Genomic DNA, 24,626 nt, shown 5'->3' with positions numbered 1-24,626 from the left:
GAATATAGATGAACTCCGAGGACTCCAATTAAAAGGTGGACTCCATAGAACTTTACTCAATTAACAATATATATTAGTAACTTTTTGTTAAAAATATTTTTGTAATATTTATATGTTATTATATTTTCAGTTGTAATAATTATTAACTTACAATTATATATTTTATTCATGTATTGAATTAAGTATTAACTAAATTTATTTTATTATTTAAAGTTTATATATATACATATAAATCTGAAAAATAGGAATAAAACAATATTTTTAAATATAGCTAATAATTACAGCTAATACCACTGGAGTGCATGGCTTACTAGTTTAATAAAATTTTACATAATCCTGATTTGACTAACCATTTTAGCTATGATGGTCGGAGATGCTTTTACAATTTATAAATAAATAACTGTACATTCAGTTATTTTTGATTTTTGATGACAAGAAATATGTGGTAAACCAAAAAGATCCATAAAAGAAGGGGAACAAAATGGGCCAAACCCACACGATCAAAATTATAACCGCAATCCAAGACACCCCTCAATCTCATACATGCATGTTTTTGGACTTAAATTACATAAAATTAACTGCCGTGTATTCACGTAACAAAAGGACGTGCAGGTCTATAATAAAACCAAATACTATACGCAAGTATCCTTTCACAACTCAACCGTTTCACTTCATATCCCCATCAGACACATCTCCATAAATCAACCAATCCATCTGTTTCATTTCTCTTCTTTGGTTATCATCATACATTCTTTCAGATTTGTATATATTATATACCGCAAAATGGGTAGTGCAAGTAACAAAACAGTCACAGTTCTAAACTTTCTTACGTTGATTGTGTCAGTTGCAGCCATTGGTTTTTCAGTTTGGCTGATGACACATCCCGGATCATTGTGCCAAAGTTTCATTCAAAAACCTCTTTTGTGCCTTGGTTTGGTTCTTCTGGGAGTGTCTATACTTGGTATAGTTGGCTCTTGTTACGGTGTTTCGGTGTTTTTATGTTTGTACGTGGTTTTAATGTTTGTTTTGGTGCTGGGATTGATCGGATTCACTATTTTTAGCGTCATTGTAACGAATAAAGGTGTTGGACAGGCTATTTCTGGAAAAGGGTACAAAGAGTATCGGCTTGGGGATTATTCGAATTGGTTGCGAAAATATGTGGTGAATGGTAAAAATTGGGGGAAGATTAAGAGTTGTTTGGTTGATGTTCATGTTTGTTCTAGTCTTTCTGGTGTTAAAACTGCCCACGAATTTGATGAACGTCCTTTGTCACCCCTTCAGGTAAATTTTTAACTGCAAATCTTTATTATTTTTACATGTTGGATTTGTTGTTTGTTTTGCATTAAATTCCATTTGATTGTCATTAATTCCCTGGATTCCTAACTAAATTTGAGATTAATGTTAGATTTACCGAAAATGTTCTTAAATGTTATTTGTACCCTCTGTATGTTTAAGATACAAATCCAATCAAATCTTGTCAATTTTAACTAATTTTGGTATAATTAAAGTATTTAACTAATATTGTTCATCACTTGTTGGCTTTCACTTTTAGTCCGGATGCTGCAAGCCTCCTGCAGATTGCGGATTTCAGTTCAAAAACGCAACATTCTGGATAGCCCCGGAACAGAGTCAAGAAAATCAGAACACGGACTGCACGACTTGGAGCAACAAGCAGGATGAGCTGTGTTTCAACTGCAGTTCCTGCAAGGCAGGAGTACTCAATGGAATCAAGAAACAGTGGAAACTTCTGGCAATTATTTCAATATGTGTTACTCTTGTTGTCATTGTTATCTACTCACTTGGCTGCTGTGCTCTCAAGAACAGCCGCAACGACAAATATTTCATGAGAATGCAGAAAGGTTATTATTGAATCTATGATTAATAAATTGTAATTAGGTCTCAGATGTTGCAGTGAGAACAATTACTTTTGTGTTGTCTCAAGTGGAATACCTATAACTATGTTAGTTTCAATTTTTGCCTTGTACTACTTTTTTTACTTACTTTTACAAAAGACTTCCAGATTTTGAATATTGGCCTAATATATAACAACACTAAAAAATAACATTACTTCCCCATTTAACACACCGGGAGTCCTAAAATTCTCGTGGCAAGACCATTTAGACAAAATCAAATTCTATAAAATTGTATAAAACTTTTGGTGAAACTTTTTTTTTTCTTTTTGTAGTTGGTGTATGTGATGTTTGCTTCTATGATTTACTGGCTGTTGTTCATGTTACCTCGTAAAAGAAATTAAACTATACTCCAAACCCTCACTTTTGACAACTTTACCAACATAAGGGGAAGATCGCAAAGAAAGAATATTAACATGGACAGGCACCAGATTTAGGGGATGGTTTACCTGGTGTTGTAGCCTTGAGAGTTTTCACAATCAAGCTCATGTCGAAAGCAAAAGGAAGAATGATTCAAAATATATCCAACCCGACCAGAAGGCATCATACGTAATGCTGTATCCTTACAAAAGTATGATGCCCAAGTTATACTTGATGCACTGTATCCTTATACGGCATTCAGTATAATACCCAAGTACAATATCAATGTCAGAACCAAACTGAAACATCACTGACATTTGCTCTACATCCATTAAAATTCAATCTTTCACTCTATTGATAAACGAAATATGACAAGACATGGTTTCAGTATAAACTTCAAACAATCATCTACTTGTAAATCTTTGCCCTTCAAAACTATTCTTTTGTTCTGGAAGTGTGCTAAACGTGATCTGCAAATAATAAAAAGATAGGCCTTCTATTTCAAAAAAGTACATCCAGCAAACAAGAATACATAGGCCACCAGAGATGTTAGGAGTTCGAGGGTCCATGTTGGCTGTATCAGAACAGATGGGATCATAGGTACCAAACAAGAGCCGCAAATCCAGCCAACTACAAGTGATCCCAGGCTGCAATATAAAAAACCAAGCTTCAATCTTAATATTCAGGAAAATTAATTAATGTTGAATTGTCTTGAAGTGGGCAACTTACCCGATGATGGAAGCCCTAGCTAAACTCTTAGTCTTGTCATAGAGAAAGTACATACAAGCCATCAAAGAGAGTGCCACCTATGTAGGTAACAACAATTTAACTTGATGAAACTTGATAAAGAGCAATAACTTGAAATCTGTATCATGATGACATTATGGACGCTTATTTTACTCCATTTCTTCAAAGAGATATTCATAAATCATGTGCAAATTGCTCACTAACTGCAAATATCATATCACCATAACTCATAGGCACTGTTAAATACAAAACAAACTAGATAGAATTATTATTAATAGTAAACAACAAAGTAATGTACTTCTTAGAGGAAAAAGGCAATGTGTAGCAAAAGAGAATTGAAAACAATTTAAAAAATTACAAAATTAATGTGAGAACAAAAAAAGGACTCTTATAAGATAACTGCGACTGATTGAGAATATAGGCATCTGAATTTATTCGTGTTTACAGTATTAGATATGTTCTTAATTTCAGTAAAGTTCTACTTTAATTTGGTTGCAATGTTCAACAAAACATTGTACAGGCAGCTGGAGGAAGTTTATAAACAAGTAATGTTTATTCTCCTAATGCCAAAATGAATGCAGAAGTTAAATATATTAAAATCATGTAATACAGTACAAATTCTATAAATGTGTTGGGGATGAGAGTCAAATTTTCAACAAAGTAAATATTAAGCAAGAGATAAATGGGAAAATAAAAGCTGCATCAGTAAATTGGTTTATTGACAGTTAATCTCAAAGTTAACTTATTGATGCCTGGCTGAAAAGAAGCGGTAAATAGAAGTTGCAACAGTGAGCAATAATTTTTTCCTTGACAACTCTTGGGCACTGGATTGCTTTAAGAGCCTCTCACTGACTCAGACAATGTCACCAATAAGAGCAACTTCACAAAATTAGTAAACATGGTAGGCTTAAATAATATCTGACTGTGTCTACTCATGTTCACCTACGTTAGTTTCATAAAAGCCCCTTCTCCCAATGAGCTTGCTACGAAGAGAATGGGATGTTTCTTGTCCAGTACAGTGAATTATGCATGTTCATGTCTTTCAACCAATTGTTGCAATTTAAACAAGCCTCCTTCCTATGTCAGTTGTTTAAAAATGCGCACTAAGTACGCGTAGGCAAGTTGCAACAGAAAATGGACTCTGACATACAGAAATTAATTAATGTGTAGTTAAGGAGCTGTTGCTCTGATTCCACCCCGACCAAAACTAATATTGTTCCCAACACGCCTGGGGACGATAAACATGAAAGATATACAATTACGTATAATATAGTAAATGCCAGTTTGGCAGATCCTGGTAGTATGAACAAACTAAAATATCCTGGTACCATGAAGAAATAAATTATGGTAAGAATTAATAACATATATAATAATTTGAATCAAAATAACCAATTTTTTTATGCGACAAGCCTAAAAGGTAAAAGAGGTAAAGTGTTCCCCATTGATTTATAGTGGCAAGCCATTCACTTCACTAATACAGGTGTCCAGGATTAATATGTATGTATGTGTAGCTTTCTAGATGCATTATGCTAAATGCAGAAATTATATGCCCATGTACTGGTCCAAATCAACAAATGAATGTGTCACTTTTCGGCCTAAGCATATATGTCAGATGAGGACAATATGCCCCACCTGAATCACAAAGCAATGCGTTCAAGATTTATAGCGAAAGATACAGAGAACCAGTATAAGATAATATATGCACAGAAGCGAATACAATAAAAAGAAACTTCATATAGCCACAAGAAAGCTAAGTTACCCGGAGTCGGTTACGGGTGCGGATCCAAGTATCAAACTCTTAGTTTTTTAAAATTTAGGGCTCGTAAAAATAGATCCAAAATTGGACACGGGTGCAGGGATTCGGCATATAACCTTCACATAAGCGAAATTATACCTACTTTTTATACATTACATTTGTAAATTCATGTCTTCTAGCACATAAAATAAACATATATATAATCTTTATGTCATATTTATAACATAAATCAAAAGGATAACATGAAAATAGTAATCTGTAGACATCCCTCCCAAGAATTAAGAGGATTAAGTTGTTGTGAGGCCTTGTAAATCATTTTGAACAAAATTTCTTAAGGTTAATCGTTAATGTGTCCGGCTTCCATATGAAGGATCCGACTCAGATCCCATACCCACGCCCATGTCATGTCCGATGGACACGGGTATGAGGGCAAAATTGAAGAGTCCAAGAACTTAGCATAAAAGAATAAAAGAGAAAGAATGATGTCCAAAAGAAGAAACTAAATGAGGACGTCGGAAAAGAGTAGAGACAAATAATATACCAATCAGACAGATAGGAAAAGAATAGAGGCAATAATATACCAATCAGACAAATAAAACTATCACGAGGGCCTTGCAATCAGCTGCACTTCGAAGACCGCTTTTAGGATGACGAACTACAACTCACTTAAGCCAAATGAATGGTAATCCATCGATCTATCACTTTTGTGAGAACAAGACCAGACATGACATACAGCTTAATACAAGGTTAAGATGTTAGTTGTGCTGGACTTTTATTTCGAACTTTTCCATGTTACCATCAGTATCTCCATCTTTCAAGAAATCTCTCTTATAAACTCCAGCCCATCATCCACAAACGAGGGTACTTACAAAATCACACAATTGTAACACCAAAAACTTGTTTTATGGGATTTTAAAAGTCCATGCAAGTGAAGCATTAGAAACCAATACGTACTATGTAACATAATTGGTAAAAATGAAATTATTATTCTTCATTTCACATACTTATATCTAAAACTGAACTCTGTAGGTCAAACAAGAAAATCCTTTTTCAGACTTAGCTGACAGATTGACCCTAATTAACAACCAACTGAGTAATGGAAGGTAAAAAGAAAAAAGAAAATCAGCGGTGACACTTAAGAAAGTGGCTTCGAATGCATTGCATGAAATACTTAGTTCAGAGTTGTTTTAAATGCTTTTTGAAAGAACCATATTTAGCATTTCACCACATGGACACTCCATTTGAGAAATAGATGACATCTATGTTTAGCTAACTTTTAGAAAAACTAAAGTACATAGAACTAGAAGAAATCGAACAAACCTGGAAAGCTGGTCCACCTTCGGCGGGGCTGTTCACACTCCAGCATGCCATAAATGCAAATAGGAACAACCTTCTAATGATTATCACATTTGGAGGAAGTTCTACAAAACTGATCAAGTTTTTTACCCACGGTGGGGACTCTTCTACTTTCTTTTTAAGCCTGCTTTTTAGGTTGATCTTTGTCTTTTTTCTTTTCAAGAAACTGGTCATCAAAATTTTTTCAAAAGCAGCTTCTATTGATTCGACATTTCTCTCATGGCCAGCATATTGATCCAGCAAAAAATTTCGAGCACTCCATACTTCTTCCTCCGAAGCATCAGTACTTATGCCAAGACGCTTATATGGATCCCAAACACTAGATCTGGGAAACTTTGATACATTACCTGCAGTAATATTATATAAGCCAAACACTAATACATATCAGTATAGTTCCAAAGTGCAAAAGGAATCAGTATTATAATAGATTCATGGCTAAAATATCAATAATCTAATATCCTTTATAGAAAAAGTATTCTTTTGTTCCTACACTTAGTTTATAACAAGTTCAACATCTAAAATGAACCTGACTCTGCAAAATTACCAACTTTATCTAATGATATCTTAAAAAACCAGGATATAATCCTATAAAATGATCAAATATCAGTTAATGCAACAAGTATTCTTTATTCCAACACTTGAGTGTATAAAGAGTTCAACATCTAATACGAAGCAGATTCTAAAATATCATGAATGTTCTTTAAACATATGTTAGAAAACCGGGATATGATCCTATAAAATAGAGTTACAGCTATAGCTCAAGGCAGCATAAACTCTATAAGTCACTGAACCAGTCCCTTTACCTATTCGAATAGTGTGCCAGCACTTATTTCACGAGTTGAATACATACCAATATTACAACATAAAACATAATAACATATGTCTCTAAGGAACCAGTTTCTACTTATGAAAGTAGTGGTATGGTCTGTGTACAAGATAGTATCCTAAACCATATTTCCGATTGAAATAGGGGTATGGTCTGGGTACACGATACTATCCTAAACCATACTTCCAATTGAAATACCAGTTGTTTAATCTCGATTAAGTCCTCTAAACTACAAAAAAGCAACTGAAAATCAAACTAAAAGTACCCTTTGTAAACATAACAATCATACCTCCTCCATAAGATGTATCCATTGTACATTTGGCCTTGAAATTTCTCGGAGCCAAACATACTCTGTTAGGCGCTAACCTCTTAAAATTCCCACTTGAGCTACAATTTAAAAACCTCAGTTAATCACAAAGATGTCATTTTTTTCAAGAAAACATCAAAAAAAATCCTTAATTAATCATAAAGATGTCATTTTTTTTCAAGAAAACATGAAAAAACCTTAATTTAACAACAATTAAACAAAACCCAATACTTTAATGTGTAAAATTAAGTATGAGAGGTAGTACACATACCACAATTCAGATATGAAATGGCAATTGAATAAATATACATATGAATAAAAAGAAAGAAAGATATATACTTACAGTTTGTAGCCAAGAAAAGGTGAGGGAAGAACAGGGTTTGAAGCTAAAAGAGAAATCATGATTAGAAAATCACCCCCCTTTTTTCAGACTTTTTGGGGTAATTTTTGGAAAGCCTTCAACAGCTTATCGGAGCTGAAGATAGAAAAAGAGACCTCCAAAACAAACAAAACTATTGTTTTATATTGTACTATATACATATATATGGGCTTCTATGTGACCTTTGGGCTTTTGGGGCTGTCTATCACCGGGCGGGTAAAAATAAAGTCGGCCCTGTCCCGTTGACCCTAGGGTATTTAAATAGTGCAAGTTGAGTACTTAAGTTTCATAATAGTAAAATGTGTATTTGAAATTATCAAATCGTGCAAAATGTATATATCCTTCTAATTGGAAGTTAGGGTTGTGTAGAGGTATAAACGAGTTAAATTGTTCGTGAGCTAATTGAGTTCGACTCGTAAAAAATTCGAATTCGGCTCGAAAATAATCGAGTCCGAGATTTTCGAATTTTTAACCAAACCAGCTCGAATTTCAAATTATTCGTCTCGTAAGGTTCGCGAGCCTTATCGAGCTTCTATTATTTTTAATTTTTTTATTATAAATATATTTTTACATAAATATATAATATTTTTATATATTACTTATTTTTTATCGAGTCGAACCGATCATATTTTGAATTTATTTTTTTTATCGTAGGTAACCCGCAGCCGCTACCCTTCGGGTGCGCACTGGGTAAACCCTACGGACTCACGCAATAGCCTGCAAACCACGTGAATCAAGGTAAACCGCATTTAAGCGACATGCTCTGACTCAGGAGGTATAATCATAAATTCTCCTCTCGTGGGATTCGAACCTGTGACCAAGAGGATAGTTATCCCCTCTTTAACCAGCTGAGCCAACCCTTGCGGGCCATATTTTGAATTTTTGTTAATATTTAGTGAATTATTCGAGCTTTGGAGCCGAACTCGAGCCTACCGAACCTTTTACGAGCCGAGTTTCGAACTTGAAATTAAAGGCTCAGTCGAGCTCGTGCTCGAGCTCAAATCCAAACTATTTTAATCGAGTTCGAGCCGAGTGTGGCAGTATTCGACTCGGCTCGATTACACCCCTAGGGATGTCAAGTTCCTTCGTAATATAGGGAAAATGTCAGTGCCTATTCTGCAATTTGCCAAAAACACTTTGTATCTCCCTCATGTAACATAAGCCCGATGAATAAAAACTGGTTTTCCTTCTCCAAATTAAAATTCGATATAATTTGATTTTTTAACTCTTTCAAGTTAATAATTTTTATTCTAAAATAAAGTATTAAAATTGATTTAGTACAAATTGAGTTCTATACAAAAAAAAAATTCTTTTATATTTTAGTAATGGAAATATTATTAAAAATAATGAGATAATAAATTGATTATTTTACAAAACTTAATTTTTAAGTCATCTCCTTCCTTACACTATCTTATAGTATTTTATAATAAATTGTTATACACACTTTATTTCTCTTTTTACTTCATATTGTCCCTTAATGAAGAAAGAAAATCTAATAATAATAAAATATTAAATATATGGTGAGGATAATGCACATTGTTGAAATTAAAATCACTTAAATATGTCCTAAGTTATTATGCCATAATTTTTTATATAATATTTGAGACTTGAATTAGTATATTGTTGGATTTGTTGCTTTAAGAAATATTAACGAAACAATTATTTATAACTAACATCTTAAAATGAAATCAAGAAAATTATTTATTTAATATCCAAAAAATAAAAAATTTAACATGTATATGATTATTAATGTTAAATTGATTGTTTATCGACATATTCCATTATGATTTAAAAAAATATAAAAATTGAGAATTATTAGGTAACAATTATTTTAACTATAATAATAAAATTTAAAGTATTAATAATATATATTCTCGAAGAAAAAAATATTATGTTATCATGTTCAAATAAATGAATCAAAATATAAATGGAAAGTGTATTAATATGTGCAAGTTATAGGCTAATTCATATTAATAATATAACAATTATGAATTGACAAGAAAACTCCTCAACTAAAGGTTTTAACCTTAATTTGACGAACGTCCACATTTTGCATGATTTTAGCAATTTCGGGTACACATTTTGCTATTTTAAAAGTCTGGGTACACAACTTGCACCATGTGGATACTTCATGTACATAACCTGCATTTAACTCTAAAAAATGAAAAACTCGCACGGTGCTTGTTGAGACCTACAAGACTTAGAGCTATAAACAAACTGAACTGAACTTGGACGAACATTTAATGAATTCGCAAAATCTTAAAGAACCAAATATTGTTCGATAATCTTATCTGACAAAATTTTTTGTCCTAATTCGAACTCGATAATATTTGAAACAAATACGAATTGTTCGCGAACATATCGGGCCGAACCGAACACGAATGAAAATGAATTGTTCATGAACATTATATGTATTTTTTTTAAATAATGAATTTTATTTGAAGTAAAAATTGTATATAACTATTAATTAAATAATTTCTCACCAATAAAATATTTATTTGAAATAATTATAAAATATAATTAATATATTATTTATACATAAAATATTATAAATATACTAATTTTTTTGAATATAACTCGAGCTTAACTAACGAATGAACTCGAACTGAATACGAACCGAACTCAAGTCGAACACCTTATCGGATAAGAAATGTTGTTAGAACTCGAGTTCGATAAGCTTATCGGACGAGTTTATTGAACTCGGACGAACCGGATGAGTTTAGCGAACAGTTCAGTTCGTTTACACCCCTAAAAAGACTTGAATATTCAGCAAAACACGACGATGTCAAAATTTATACCTGATTTATCTATACTATCTATTTATAGTATATTATTTATCGATACTATATTATAATAAAGGAAACTTTAAAAATATGATAGTCGATCAGTCGTACGGTACTTGCTGAAATTACTTAATTGCCCTGAATTAATTTTAAGACCTATTCAGTCCTAATCCCTCCGTCCCAATTTATCTGTCTTGTTTGACTTTTGATGGTCAAATTTGATGGTCAAATTGACTCAACTTTGACCATAAATAAAATCTTATTTTTTCATTATTTTGAAAAACTGAAAAATACATATTAAAGTACATTAAACATACTTTCTAATGATATAATTTTTATAAATTTTTTCGATAATCCACTATGTGAAAGTTTTAGTCAAAGTTGAGTCAATTTGACCGCAAAAAGTTAAACATGACAGATAAATTGGGACGGAGGGAGTATTTAATAGTATTTTTAAATACTAATAACTAACTTGGTATTCACTAATAATCAATTTAGGTTAATTTGTAGAAGGGGGGTTGAATCTAAAATAAAATTTTCATAGTAATTTATATTTGGGGAATAAAAACTGAACACAGATATTCAAAATTTTAAAGTGGTTTATTTTTATTAGCCACCTGAGGTTTATATTGAAGAAATAATCTACTACGATTACAAAGTAATCTCACACCAACAATTTACAGTGTTTCACTCAAGAAGGGATATCTCTATTTCGCTCTTAAAATTGTAAATCTACTTCTTAAGTGATACATCTCCTACAACTTGGTTTATATACCACCAAGTTATAATGCTTTCTAGACAATACATAACACGGTCTTCTAGGTCCAGCAAGATTGCTTCTGCGTTCCTTCCCGTGAGGCTTGATAAACGAGCCTATATTTTATCTAGATGTTTCTTCTTCTTCAGAATCAAAGATCACATGCAAAGTTTGTCTTGGGTTTTATTTTCTTTACAGAGATTCCCATCATTCAATATATTGTGTCAGACTCAATACTTGACCAATGTCAGGCCACTATCACCAGCTATTTGAGTTTCCTTAGTCTTTGACAATAATTGGATTAGCCGTTAGTGGGTTGATGTAATTAGTCGTTCATGTTGTAGCTTCACTTAGCAGTTGATAGTTCACTTAACTTAATCAGAATTACATGACATCAAGTATTTACAATTAGCCATTTTATTCTATATTATCCATTGAGTCAACATGACTTCTGAATGAATAACAATATTACTATCTATAATAAGAATCTCACTTTAAAATATTACAAAAACCTCATCAGTTGATGGACTACTCCTTCAATGGCTAACCGTTAAAGGCTACAATTTGACTTAACATAATTATGTCATGTGATTTTCTTATCATCAAAATTCAGGTTTGATTCCTAACAATCTCCCCAATTTATGACTGATAGAATAACAACCATAAATTAAAGCCTTGATGATAACAGAACACATTCTGACTTTTGAACTTTAAGAGTGCATAATTATATTATGTTAAGCTGCTAATAAATGAAGTGAAGAAAGAAATAGTTTGAGGAAAGATGTTACTCTAAAAGTAAATCTTTTAGGCTGAGCAGATGAGAGATTAGTTTCTTTCAGATTTCCTTTCCTATTGATAATCAATCTATCTTTTTAAGAATTACCGGAAAGATCCCTTCACTCTTCACCTTAACATCCAGCTTCTTCAAGAGAAATATTGGATCTTCATTGATTCTTAGAAGTACTAGGATTTTGGAAGTGCAAGTGAAACCTCTAACTATTTTTAAGCCTAGATATGCCTTTTTGTCAAGAGTTTGTATCATTCTTTCAAGATGTAATGTAGAAGTCATATGTTGTTGATTACTTCCTTGTGATCAAATATTAGCCTTTCAGACAGTTTAGAGGTGGAATGCAATCTTCCAACTTCATGGATCTTGTCAAGATGAAGATTGATATGAGAGTACTCATCTATGTCAGTTGGATACATGAATGAGTCATTGTCTTCAATATTTTTCATTAATTAAAAGATTTTATCTTTGCAGACTGGTTTATTTAAACCTTTCTCATTCTTGACATCCTTCAAATCCTTTTAGAAAAGACGGCAACACAAGTTTCTTAGGATTGATAGGCTCTTCTTTGGAAAAAAATGGATCCTCATTAAATCTAGGAGTTATTCCAGTTGATTTATTAAAAAATGAATAAAGTAGAAGTGACAATTGAAATTTCTTTCTTCCTTGCAGCTATTTTTGTCCTCTTTCCCTTGAGTCTGCATCTCAACTTTTAAATGTAACTCTAGCTCTGGAGCCAACTTCATATGAGTTGTTAGGCATAGATTTATTAACAACTCAATGTGTTTACAAGTTTTCACTTTAACTAGTTCATATTCTCCAAGTTTAGGAAAGATTTGGATCTTTTATCCCCCTTTGTTATTGATCTTTTCCCTTCTAGTGACTTCTCCCATTTTTATCATTTCTCCCCCTTTGTTGATGCTGATGGGTTTCGGGACATTAAAATATAGCGGAAATAATGTAAAAAATTATAATAAACATAAAAATCCGAAAGCCACCAAGGATCCATGCGAAAATAATATTTAATTCGTGAATGAGATGTTTACCTTATGAAGCTTTACGACTAAGGTTGTCTAATGGAGATCCTAGCTTCGACCGAAAACCACGTATCCCGCCTTCACGATCTACGCCGCAGAGGTATCCACACGAAAGCCGTTACGAGGGAGGCGTGACTAGCACCAAGAACAGACATGTTTTCTTCTCTCTCACACACACCTTTAGCTGCTAGGATTTTATGTTTTTATCTAATAAAAAAGTAACCCTAATTTTAGCCTTAAAGATGTTTATATAGAAAGACCAAAAACAGTCCTAACCCTAATCCAAGTTAATATTTATTAAAATCTAAAATTCTATTTATTTAATAATTAAGTCTAACTCGATTATCAAATAACAACTAAATTTTGGATTTAATAATACACAAATTCGAAATTCATTTATCCTATTAATTAAGTCTAACTTAATTAATAATAGATAATTCAAAATTCCTATTTAATTTAAATCTGAATTTAAATTAAATATTCCTCCAAGCTTTCTTTGTGCGACCCTATAGGTTATTATTATGTTGACAATAATTTAAATATCTCATATTTAAATTATAAACAATGAGCGACATCTAGTTATACATCATTGATACCCAAGTAATAATAATTAAATAGGTGATCGATTAAACCGTTCATGAATAATGTACAATACAATATAATCCCTTTAACCAAATATTATAGATTACACTCAAGGCATGTTATGTGTCATCCTCTTCGCGGTTTAATATAGGTTTCCTTGATCAATGAGTAGACTATCATTTTAAATCAACATTTGAGCGCGGCGCCACACATTTCATAGTCTAACTCACATAAGAGGCCAATAATATCACTCCAAAATAGGAGAGTTAAATTCTTTCTAGATCATTCATATTTCTCATATGATTCATAATATACCCAAAATCCACTTTTACCATTACCCGGTCAAAGGCAACTTTTAATGTAATCAAAGTATATTAATCATGATATAAAAATATAATGATTTCAAGTCTAAGGACAATTACATCATTATCACTGTGAGAATTACTTATGATACAACAAACATGTAGAATCTCACATTGATTCTATCCAACACCATGTATATTTATATTTTCCTGTGTTTTCGACTTTAGTATCACTATACCAATGATCAATGAGATGTGATCATCAGTCAACAAACACACTAGTCTTAATACATTTTAATTGTCCCTTAATAATAATACCCGACTAGAAATATTTAGGATTATCGATAATATTTTCATAATCTCATTTCTAAGTCACGTACTTAGAGATATATAATTCATATCATATTTCAAGGACATTTATAAATCTAATATTTATATCACAGTAAATTAAGACATAATAAATTATAAAAAGATTAATCGATTGGACATCATCATTAATAATCCATGCATCTAATACCCATAGAACTAGTACGATCGTCGTGCTTCTGCTGCGACAAAGTCTTAGTCAATGGGCCTGCAACATTATTAACAGTACAATGAAAGATGTAATTATTTTCTTTTATTATTTTCAAAAATCCAAATTTGATTTAATTATTTATAATTGATTTTAATTGATTATTTATGGATTTAATTAACTGATTATTCATTTAATCAATTAATTTTATCTATAAATAGTTAAATAAAATGTAATTATTTATAATTAAGTCAATTAATATTCTGAAAATTATTTTAAGCTTTTAAAATTATATAAAGGAATTGAATATTAGATTAATATTATTACTAATTGAATTATTTGTATTTTATTCATAATAATTAGACCGTTCGTCCGTTTAATATAAAAGAAATGATTCTAGACTCAGAAAAATATTTTGCTTCTATTAAAAATACTTTTGAGACATAAATGCTTTGTTTCGAAAAGTTGTTTATTTTGTAAACAGTTTTGAGTCGCGTATTTATCCAAAAAGTCGTATTTTGACTTGATTTCAATTTTAAACATATTGAGTCGAATATTTGACAAATTGAATCATGTGTTATATGAATTATGTGATACACACTTTATGTGTCTACGTGCTATGTGAATTATGTGACCACGTGTCGTTATCTTGCTAATCTCTGAGTGATTACCAAAAGCCATGCGTCCATTGAAGGTGTCAAGAATGCAGAAGGGTCTTTGGAACCATCGAAGTGGTCAAAAGCTGGAGTTTTTAACATTCGATCTATAATGGCATTTTTAATAGTTCGAGAAAGTGGGCTCTCGCCTGTTAATCCAAATTTGGATTGATTGATGATGTTTTCATGAAGGAGTGCCATTCTTCTTGCAGACGCAATATGACATTAGGATCTACTAACTGTGTCTTTTCTGTTTGCTGTGAGTTTTCATTAGAGGTTGTGCCCATGTTTCAATGCCAACATTGATGCGAGTAGGTAGACTCAGTCGATGCCTTAACCTCATAGTTATAGTCCTCATCGTACAGGTTGTCGTCCTCATAAACGTCTTTAGTGACGTCGTCATTAAAAATAACGGTGTCGACGTTTGTTCGAGTTTGAGTTAAAGTCGACGGATTTCTCTGTATTTATCCAAGCAATTTTGCAGCCTTTTGGATTCTTTGTCGAGCAACGTCAACTGCTCGTCACTTGTCACACTCTCACCAAGCTCATCTTCTTGCTGAGCTTTTAGACATTGAATTTTGTATAAGTGTAGCCTTATGTCGCTCGATAGGACCCTCTTTTCCGAGGCTATAGTAATTATCTGTCTCGTATCTTGTTTTCTTTGGCGATAATCACTGATTGTTTCAGGAATTAGTTGGCCTCTTCTGTCGGCTCTTAAGAGTTGGATCTGTTTGAGGGAATAACCGACGAGGACGGAGAGTTGAATGTCCATGTTCTTCTCCCTCTTTTAGGGTCGTCACTGTCTCTTTTGTCCCCCCGGTATGGTTCATAGCTTATTCTTCCATTTTCTGAAAATTTTTGTAAGATAAAAGATAAATTAGAGAGCTCCTTCTAGCGCAAAATGATGAGTTTACATTAATCTCGTTGGTTCCAATTTACTCTTTCCACGGATAATGATTATTATATATATTAAATATGTAACATAAATGTGTATGAACTCCTAGTGAGATTCTTTACTCTCTTTATTTAATATCAAATTATCCAACCCTTTTTTAGGTAACAGGACATGAAATATTCATAGGGAAGCCCCTAACGGGCTTTTCTAATCTATTTCATTTTGGGTATATCACTGGGCTTACTAATACATTCTATTTCCTATCTATTTTCCAACACATTCTATTGTGGCCTCCCTTTGTTTATTATCAAAAATATATATTATTTGAATAATGCCCAAGTTACACTTGCGTATGACTTTTTTTTTAAAATAAATTTACTATACAATATCCTAATTGTAGTTGCGTAACTGATAATCCAAGCCACAAATATACAAGACATATTACCCCAACTTCTCATGCGTATTGAATCCGGTATTCTAGCCATTCTCCCCCTAAATTTTATTCTCTTTCCTATAGTAGAAAAATGGTATTTACTTACGAATAAAACTTTCATTGATAATTTAAAATTTGATTGGGTCTCGAAAAAACTTCAAAAACTAACACATGGAAATAGAAATATTATTATTTTTTGAGTAATTTGCACATTGTGTATCCGTAGTTGGTTCGATACACTTAGTGTACCTGAAGTTTAATATCTAATAAAATGCATGCTGAACTTTCAAAATTCTTCCGAGAGGCAAACTTCGGTCAGGTTGTTGTTAACGGCGTTAGTGAGGTTTGTAAATTAAGAAACAAAGCAGGGCAAACATGTCCTTTGACTTTGTCAGCCATGTGCACATGTATCGTAAACCATAACATTTGCATGTTACTACTGTTACTTTACAAAATAAAATTTATATAAAGATGTAAATTCCTTTACATATTCATGTTGAAAGATCAATTACATTCTTGTCTTTTGTTTGTTGTTTGTATAGATATATATAACTAAAATATTAGTTCCCTTGTATTATTTGAGATTAATAAGTAAATTAAATCGGGAATTAATTAGAAACAAATAGATATTTTTAATAATATTTATTATATTAGTCTTTTATAATCAAAATTAGTTCATAAAACTTAATCGGAATTGGAAAAACAAATTGAAAAAAATATTTTTTAAAGATTAATCGAGAATTTTTAGAATGCTGATTATATTGTACATTTACTTGTATTTAATCTATTATATCTTAATGAACACTAGTGAATACTCCTCAAAATTTGTACTAAAAATGGCACATTTGTAATTATTTTGACCCATATTTTCAAAATTTGACCAATGGGTCGACCCATATTCCTAAATCAATTAATTCCTATACAAAAATGCAAAGATCCATGGAGTATCCATATCTTAAATGGTATTTATAAATATTAAAAAATTACTTTTGAATTTTAAAAAGATCAAACATATTATTAAAACTTATTTATTTTTATACCCAATCAATTACAGATCCACAAATCATGTCTTCAGTAATTCAAATTCAAAAATCATTACTACTTTCTTGACAATCATAATGTTCTTCTTCTTTATTTTTTACAGGCCATATACATGAATATGGATAATTGTATACATCATCATCTCCTATCGATTTTGTATTACATGTTTTTTGTTATCTATTGTGCAATCTTATGTCCGATAATGTTTAACCAAACCTATTTTTTTTGTTTTGCAGTAATGATTATCGATGGGCTCATCGCATAACATTTAAGCTCTGAACGGGAGCAAATGATCTACTATCTTCCATGACCTCGGACCTGGTATGAATCTGCATTATCATGGCTTTTCTTCTCTGTTTTCTTAAATGTTTGTATTGAGAGGACTAATTACATACCAAAAAATCTATGAATGGGAGCAAACATTCTACTACCTTTGATGACAACGGTCCTGGTATGAGTCTGCATAATCATACTATCTCTTTGTTTTCTTTAAACGTTGTTATTGATAGTTTGTAGTCATCGTTGTCACATTTAGTATTCGTTTTAGGTATTAAGCGACGAGGTCCTGGACAGATATGCGATCCAATTCTCCAACCTCTGGATGAGAATAGATCAGATAGCCGACAAAATATCTATGAGCCTGTGACGGCTACTGAAGCATCTGTCATGTCTGGTGACTATAGTATGTATCTTTTTTTCAAGATCTGTAATATAGCTTAGAATGATTATGTTTAATAATGTATAAATTAAATTTGTGAGCCCAGTTTGTCTAGGTCGTGAGTCAGCTTTGGACAGGTTTCTACGTAATAGATTGCTCAACATGAATCGTACGGGTCTGGAAAATCCAGGTATTCTGTATTTGCAGCATACCTTAACATATTATGTAGCAGTTCATCATTCTTTGTTGGATTTTCCATATCCATTTATTATTATGCAGTTCAATCAGCAGGTACATATAAAGAGAATTTTGCTTCAAATAGACGGGTATGTTTCTTGATGACATTATGTTATCATATATATTTCATAATTTATTGATGCAACTAATCTTTGATCTTATATCATTCTTCAATTATCAGGTTCTCAACAAAGTGATATAAAAAGACATTCTACATCTAGCAAAACCTCTACTATAATGTCATCGAGATCTCACATTGCCAATAACTGTATGTTATGTAGACAACATGTAGTTAACATTTAGTATTTTACATTGACTTATCATGTTGTCAAATCAAGTTCTACAATTTTGTTATCAAAATATTATTTATTTCTACTTTGTTTCTTTTTATCAGGATGTGGTAAATCTCAATTGAATTATAGTCCGCATTGCAATAATAGCCCAATACTATCCTGTATAACTAATCGTGAGTGTTCAGTTGTTAATCCTTTCTCAATCCAGATAACATATTTATATATATTATACTTAAGTTGCTGTTATGGTTTACGAACTGATGTTTGTAGGATTAACTCCTACCAAAAATATCTCAGCATATCCCGCGTCAAGCAATAATACACCAATTATGTCATCGAGATTTCACAATGCCAGCACATATATGTTAGTTTGAAACTTTATTCATACTTTTTGCCCACCGATTTAAGATACGTTATTTAACCATGTTTGCATAACACCTTATGTGGCTGCATAAAAATAAAGTTACAGATCATGATTTATGGGTTTGGTTTTATAATTTATTATATTTTTTAATTGATTTTCTTGGCTTAGGCTTTAGTCAAGCGATAATGAATCACACATCGCTTTCCAATAACAACCCAAACAAATCATGTATATTTAATCGTAAGTTTTCAGTTCTTATTATGTGATCAGTAGCAGTCCATTATTATGCTCTACATATTTGCATAATGAAGTGATTTTTTTATGTACCACTACGCCTTCAAGTGTCAAATCATATATTCCAAAAAAACAAACGTCAAAGGCTCATGCTGAATCTGGCATATCAGGTAATAGTGTTCTTCCATTTTTAAACACGATATATGAGATAAGGAATTATTACTAATATTATATTTTTGAATACATTTCTATAAGATTGTTGCTTTTTGATAGAATCGAAGAGATGTTACAGAGGCCCTATCATATCTACAATACTATGTAACAAAGAAAAAACAAAGGAGAATATTGATCCTGCTTCACAAAGTATGAGAAGTTGAATTTTGTCAGATTCATCTTATTTCCAGGATTGACCATCATTATCAATATTCTTATTTTCCAATTTAATTGTAGATATTTCAATTAGGCAGAACTCCGATATGAGCAACAGTCGATTACCTTCTCCCGTGGCTGCCCACCTGATTAATAATTTTGATGAAGCATATGATGGAACACATGTGGAAGAACAACTTTTTGACGAAGGTATTTTTATCATTAGTTTGTTCAAAATTATGCAGGTTTGTTGCACGTAATTAAATAAATTTAATTAATGTACTTTTTTATTTTTGTAATACTGCAGAAGCTGAACCCGTGGATTTTCCTGGGATTGATCTTTGGGATGGTTATGTTAATATTGGTTTGCCAACCTCAACATGTGTTAAGTGTGGTTCCCGTATGTGGAACATGGAAAGGAACAATAAATCCAACAAAAACAGTTCTCCTACCTTCTCTTTATGGTGCAAGAATGGACAGGTTCAGCTCTCACCTGAGAAACAACCTCCTGAGCCTCTAAGATCATTACTATATGGAAATGACATGACAATCCACTTCAAGTTAAACCATCATCTTTACAATTCATTATTTGTGATATGTTCCAGTGGTGGTAAAATAGATCACAAAATTAACAATGAAGGAGCACCCTATTGCTTTAAGGTCAAAGGTCAAAATCTTCATTTTCTTGGTAGTATGCTTTCGGCAGATGGTGAGTCTCCCAAATTTTGTCAAGTATACATATATGATACTGAAAATGAACTGGAAAATAGGATGAATCTAATAGGTCGATGCAGAGATGAAATTGACGAGAGCATTGTTGAAGCTTTGATGGACACGTTAAATCGGCATAATGAACTGGTTAGGCAATTTCATACTGCACGTGAGCGCTTCAAAGACAATGAACATGATGAGTTTAGATTGGTTCTCTTATCTTCTCAATCAGCGAGTGGTCGTCCTAATATAATTGGACCAACAAATGAGGTTGGAGGTCTTATAGTAAGTACTAATGGAGATTCATTAGGTTTTCGGGATACAATTGTGGAGACGCGTACAAAAACACTTCAGAGGGTTTGGGAAACTGATATTTTTTTATGCAGCTCCAGTATCCACTTTTGTTCCCCCATGCAGATGAAGGTATTCATACAAAGATTCGTTTGAATAAAACAAAAATGTCGAAATCAGCCGATATAAATTCCGATGATAACGATTTCGAAAAGAAGCATCGAGAATATGTTTCCATAAAAAAATATTATTGCTATAAGTTGATGATCCGCCTTTCTAAAGGTATACTATAATCTCTTATATGTTTAATTTTTTCCAGGATATGTTTACTAGCTTCATAAATTTATTCAGAATATTCATATACTACATTATCTAAATCAATTTTTTATCTTTTAGGGTTGACTATGCTTTGCGTAAAGGTGATCGCGATCCCAATTATGTTGGAAAAGCTGTTGTATTACCTGCATCCTTCATAGGTTCACAAAGCTATATGTCACAACATTTTAAGGATGCACTTGCGTGATGTAGGCCTATTGGACACCCTTCTCTTTTCCTGACAATGACATGTAATACAAAGTGGCCTAAAATAACCGAGATGATGAAATCTTTACCGGGTGTTGATGTGTGCAATGCACCTGACATAGTGTCCAGAGTTTTTAAACTCAAGTTGGATCAGCTCATGAATTTGATAAAGAATAAAAACTACTTTGGAAAATGCATATGAGGTATTTTTTTTATGAACCTTTCCTCTTATGACAGTTTAGAAACTCTTTACTCTGAAAATTTAACTCTGACGCATTATACGGTTATGCATGTAATAGAATTTTTAAAATGGGGTCTTCCACACATGCATATGTCGATTTGGCTACACCCGGATGCTAGGCCCAAAACAGTTGCTCAAATAGATGCTCTGGTCAGTGGTGAAATACCTGAAAAAGATACAAATCCTGTTAGTTATGCCGATGTCAGCAATTACATGATTCATGGGCCCTGTGGAGTTGACAATACCTACTCACCATGCATGGTTAAAGGAAGATGTATGAGACACTTTCCTAAGAGGTATCATACAATGTTATAAACTTTAATTTTTTATATTTACATGGTTTGAATGAATCAATTTAAACCGTACACATAATACTATATCAGATACATTACCATGTAATTATATACAGAATTGGCTCATTTTTAACTTGTTGTATGGGTACATTCGTTGCAGGTTCAATGGTAACACGTATAGTGATGATTGTGGTTTTCCCATTTATCGCAGACGCAACACTGGTAGAAGTATAAAAAAGAAAGGTGTTTTTTTGGACAATAGGTTTGTTGTTCCATTTAATAGAGACTTATTGGTTCTTTTTCAATGCCATATAAATCTTGAGGTATGTAACAATGCTCGGTCCCTTAAGTATCTATTCAAGTATTGTCTTAAAGGTCATGATACTGCTACTATAGTCCTAAAAAAACAAATCAACGCCTGATAGTAGTGTAGCAAAGAAGCAATCCTATTTAAATGAAGTAAAGCAATATCTTGGTGGTCGTTATATTTGTGCCTCTGAAGCAGCATGGAGAATATTTGGTTTTGATGTACATTCTCGGTGGCCATCTGTTGATAGATTACCTATTCATTTACCAGGAAATGGGTACATCAGTTTCAGAACAGGTACAACACTATCCGAAGTTGTTCAACAAGTTGATAGTAAAAGGACAAAACTTGAGGCTTGGTTCGAAGCTAATAAAGAATTTCCAATCGCTCGAGATTTTACGTATGCTGAATTTCTTACATATTTTACGTGGTTACCCCGAGAGTGTATATGGAGACCTCGCCGAAGAGGTGATGTATTTGGCAGATTAACAGAAGTACATGATATCGACGGTGATTTGTTGTATCTCTGCATGTTACTGATGTGGAGAAAAGGCTCTACTTCATTCGACGAGCTAAGGACGGTTGAAGGTCATGTTTTTGAAAGTTTCAAGGAAGCATGTGCTGTTATGGGGCTTCTTCAGAATGACAGTCAATGGCATAAAGCAATGGTTGAGAATTCTCACTCATCTCTTGCGAAACAGCTCTGTGAAATGTTTGTTAACATTTTGGCATATTGCTCAATCTCTGATCCACTGTTTTTATGGAATGCTCAGTGGAAATATATGTCTAACGATATCATCTTGCTAAAATGTAAAGAAAGTTGTAATGGGAATTTACAACTCCCAGATTGTGACATTCAAAATTTTGCTCTTGCAGGTATGACTATCTTTAGATTTGGCTGTCATTGTTAATACTTACATATCGTTCCACTTTGTAGTCATTTTTTTTGCTTATCAAGAGGATAAAACATCTATATTTTTCCATAATTATCTATTTTGAATATATGATTTGAATAAATACGTTAAACTATTTTATATTTATTATTGCAGAAATTGAAAAACTTTTGAACGATATTGGAAAGAGCTTAAAAGATTTCCCGACAATGCCCTATCCTCCAGAAGTCTTTCTTTACAACAGTGGCAATGGTTTAATTGCTGAAGAAACAGGTTACGATACAGAGCAAATGAGAAGGAAACATGATGAAAATTATATCAAGTTGAATAAAGAGCAAAAGGAAGTGTATGAGGCTGTTGTCAAAAGTGTAAATTCCAATAAAGGCGAATAGTTCTTTGTCTATGAAAGTGGCGGATGTGGGAAAATATTTATCTGGCAGACACTTCTCTGTCGCCTTCATTCGGAGCGTAAAATTGTTTTTCCAATAGCCTCATCAAGAATGCAACAGTTTTGCTAGATGGTGGTAGGACGGCTCACTCACGCTTTCATATACCTATCATTCTAGACCAATGCTCTATAGCTGGAATAAAGCATGATACTGATCTTGCTGAATTATTATAGAACACAAGTTTAATCATTTAGGACGAAGCACCTATGCAGCATCGGCATGGTATTGAGAGTGTTGATAAATGTTTAAGAGATACTATGGCTCCTATTGATCCCAGTAGATCATCAAGGCCATTTGATGGAATAACTGTTGTATTTGGTGGAGATTATCGCCAAACACTACTGGTTATCCCAAAAGCTTCCCGAGGAAAGACAGTTGGATCAATACTGAATCGATCAAAGCTGTGGGATTTTTGTAAAGTCTTCACCTTATGTCAGAACATGAGACTTCATTCAGGAAATTCACATGAGCGCAACAAGATAATTGCTGAATTTGCTAAATGGTAGCTTATCATTGGCGATGGCAAGGTCCATAGCATTACTGAGAACCCTGGAGATGATGGTTTGATAGATTTTGAAATTCCAGAGCAGTTTATTATTCGTGAAACAGATAATCCAATTCAGTCTTAATTTGACATAACCTATCCAGATTTTCTATTGAACATGTCTTCTTACGATTATCTTAGATCCAGAGTAATCCTTACTCCTACAAACAGTCTGGTGGATGATATAAATGGCTTTGTGATTGAGAAAATTCCATGTAAAACTCATACCTATTTCAGTCAAGATTCCATAGATGACAATGGAGGGGAGGATAATGATTTTGATACTATTTTTCCAGTACAATACCTGAATTCAATTAACATGTCGTGTTTGCCAAAACATGAGTTAAAAATTAAGGTTGGTTGTACCGTGATGTTAATGCAGGATTTGAATTAGATTCTTGGTTTATGTAACGGTACTCGAATAATATAGTCACGGAATGCAAAAAAAATTCTATAGAATGTGAGATTCTTTGTGGTTCCAATGTTGGATCAAAACACCTTATACCAAGAATTGACATGGTTTTAACTGGAACCAAATGGCCATTTGAATTCAAAAGAACTCAGTTTCCCTTGCAACTCTGTTTTTCCATGACCATTAACAAAAGCTAAGGACAGTCCCTCGATACTGTTGGATTATATTTACCGAGATCAGTGTTCTCGCTTGGTCAACTTTATGTAGATGTTTCAAGAGTAACTTCTCCCGAAGGACTTCATATTCTGATATTAGATGATGCTGGATGTTATTCAAACATTACGGCTAATGTTGTATATGAGGAAGTATTCTATAATTTA

The 24,626-nt window shown here is 32.6% G+C and overlaps 3 protein-coding genes across 3 annotated transcripts; 2 read left to right on the top strand and 1 right to left on the bottom strand.

Annotated features, from left to right (window-relative positions):
* Positions 1-636: 636 nt before the first annotated feature.
* On the top strand, positions 637-1,973 carry LOC141701493 (tetraspanin-8-like). The gene is made up of 2 exons (XM_074505136.1): positions 637-1,281; positions 1,553-1,973. The coding sequence occupies exons 1-2, from the start codon at positions 784-786 to the stop codon at positions 1,868-1,870; spliced, it is 816 nt and encodes a 271-aa protein (XP_074361237.1). The 5' UTR covers positions 637-783; the 3' UTR covers positions 1,871-1,973.
* A 430-nt stretch (positions 1,974-2,403) lies between these two features.
* On the bottom strand, positions 2,404-7,769 carry LOC141701492 (protein CHAPERONE-LIKE PROTEIN OF POR1, chloroplastic). Its single transcript, XM_074505135.1, has 5 exons — positions 7,606-7,769; positions 7,245-7,342; positions 6,094-6,476; positions 3,000-3,076; positions 2,404-2,917 (listed from the first exon to the last, which is right to left on the bottom strand). The coding sequence occupies exons 1-5, from the start codon at positions 7,662-7,664 to the stop codon at positions 2,767-2,769; spliced, it is 768 nt and encodes a 255-aa protein (XP_074361236.1). The 5' UTR covers positions 7,665-7,769; the 3' UTR covers positions 2,404-2,766.
* Positions 7,770-17,833: 10,064 nt separating this feature from the next.
* Positions 17,834-23,919, top strand: LOC141701490 (uncharacterized). Its single transcript, XM_074505133.1, has 17 exons — positions 17,834-17,879; positions 17,976-18,110; positions 18,193-18,276; positions 18,366-18,377; positions 18,505-18,591; positions 19,292-19,384; positions 19,488-19,577; positions 19,665-19,793; positions 19,891-20,717; positions 20,905-20,909; positions 20,982-21,061; positions 21,407-21,644; positions 21,802-21,964; positions 22,107-22,824; positions 22,998-23,209; positions 23,485-23,634; positions 23,797-23,919. Exons 1-17 carry the CDS (start codon positions 17,834-17,836, stop codon positions 23,917-23,919), a joined length of 3,192 nt encoding a protein of 1,063 aa, XP_074361234.1.
* The last annotated feature ends 707 nt before the right edge of the window (positions 23,920-24,626 follow it).

The sequence above is a fragment of the Apium graveolens genome, unplaced genomic scaffold, assembly GCF_009905375.1.
Source record: "Apium graveolens cultivar Ventura unplaced genomic scaffold, ASM990537v1 ctg3924, whole genome shotgun sequence".
In the NCBI taxonomy this organism is placed as follows: Eukaryota; Viridiplantae; Streptophyta; class Magnoliopsida; order Apiales; family Apiaceae; genus Apium; species Apium graveolens.
The sequence above is the reverse complement of the archived record's forward strand: the minus strand, read 5'-3'. Positions and strand labels throughout refer to the sequence as shown.

What these genes read in the sequence shown, in the direction of transcription:
- LOC141701493 (XM_074505136.1), top strand. Translation starts at nt 784, where the DNA reads ATGGGTAGTGCAAGTAACAAAACAGTCACAGTTCTAAACTTTCTTACG. An exon ending in GTCCTTTGTCACCCCTTCAG is followed by an intron (nt 1,282 to 1,552) that starts GTAAATTTTTAA and finishes TTTCACTTTTAG; the next exon opens with TCCGGATGCTGCAAGCCTCC.
- LOC141701492 (XM_074505135.1), bottom strand. Translation starts at nt 7,664, where the DNA reads ATGATTTCTCTTTTAGCTTCAAACCCTGTTCTTCCCTCACCTTTTCTT. An exon ending in CCTTTTCTTGGCTACAAACT is followed by an intron (nt 7,343 to 7,605) that starts GTAAGTATATAT and finishes TTTAAATTGTAG; the next exon opens with CTCAAGTGGGAATTTTAAGA. An exon ending in AAGGTGGACCAGCTTTCCAG is followed by an intron (nt 3,077 to 6,093) that starts GTTTGTTCGATT and finishes TTACCTACATAG; the next exon opens with GTGGCACTCTCTTTGATGGC.
- LOC141701490 (XM_074505133.1), top strand. Translation starts at nt 17,834, where the DNA reads ATGAATGGGAGCAAACATTCTACTACCTTTGATGACAACGGTCCTG. An exon ending in CTTTGATGACAACGGTCCTG is followed by an intron (nt 17,880 to 17,975) that starts GTATGAGTCTGC and finishes TATTCGTTTTAG; the next exon opens with GTATTAAGCGACGAGGTCCT. An exon ending in ATTATCGCCAAACACTACTG is followed by an intron (nt 23,635 to 23,796) that starts GTTATCCCAAAA and finishes GCTAAATGGTAG; the next exon opens with CTTATCATTGGCGATGGCAA.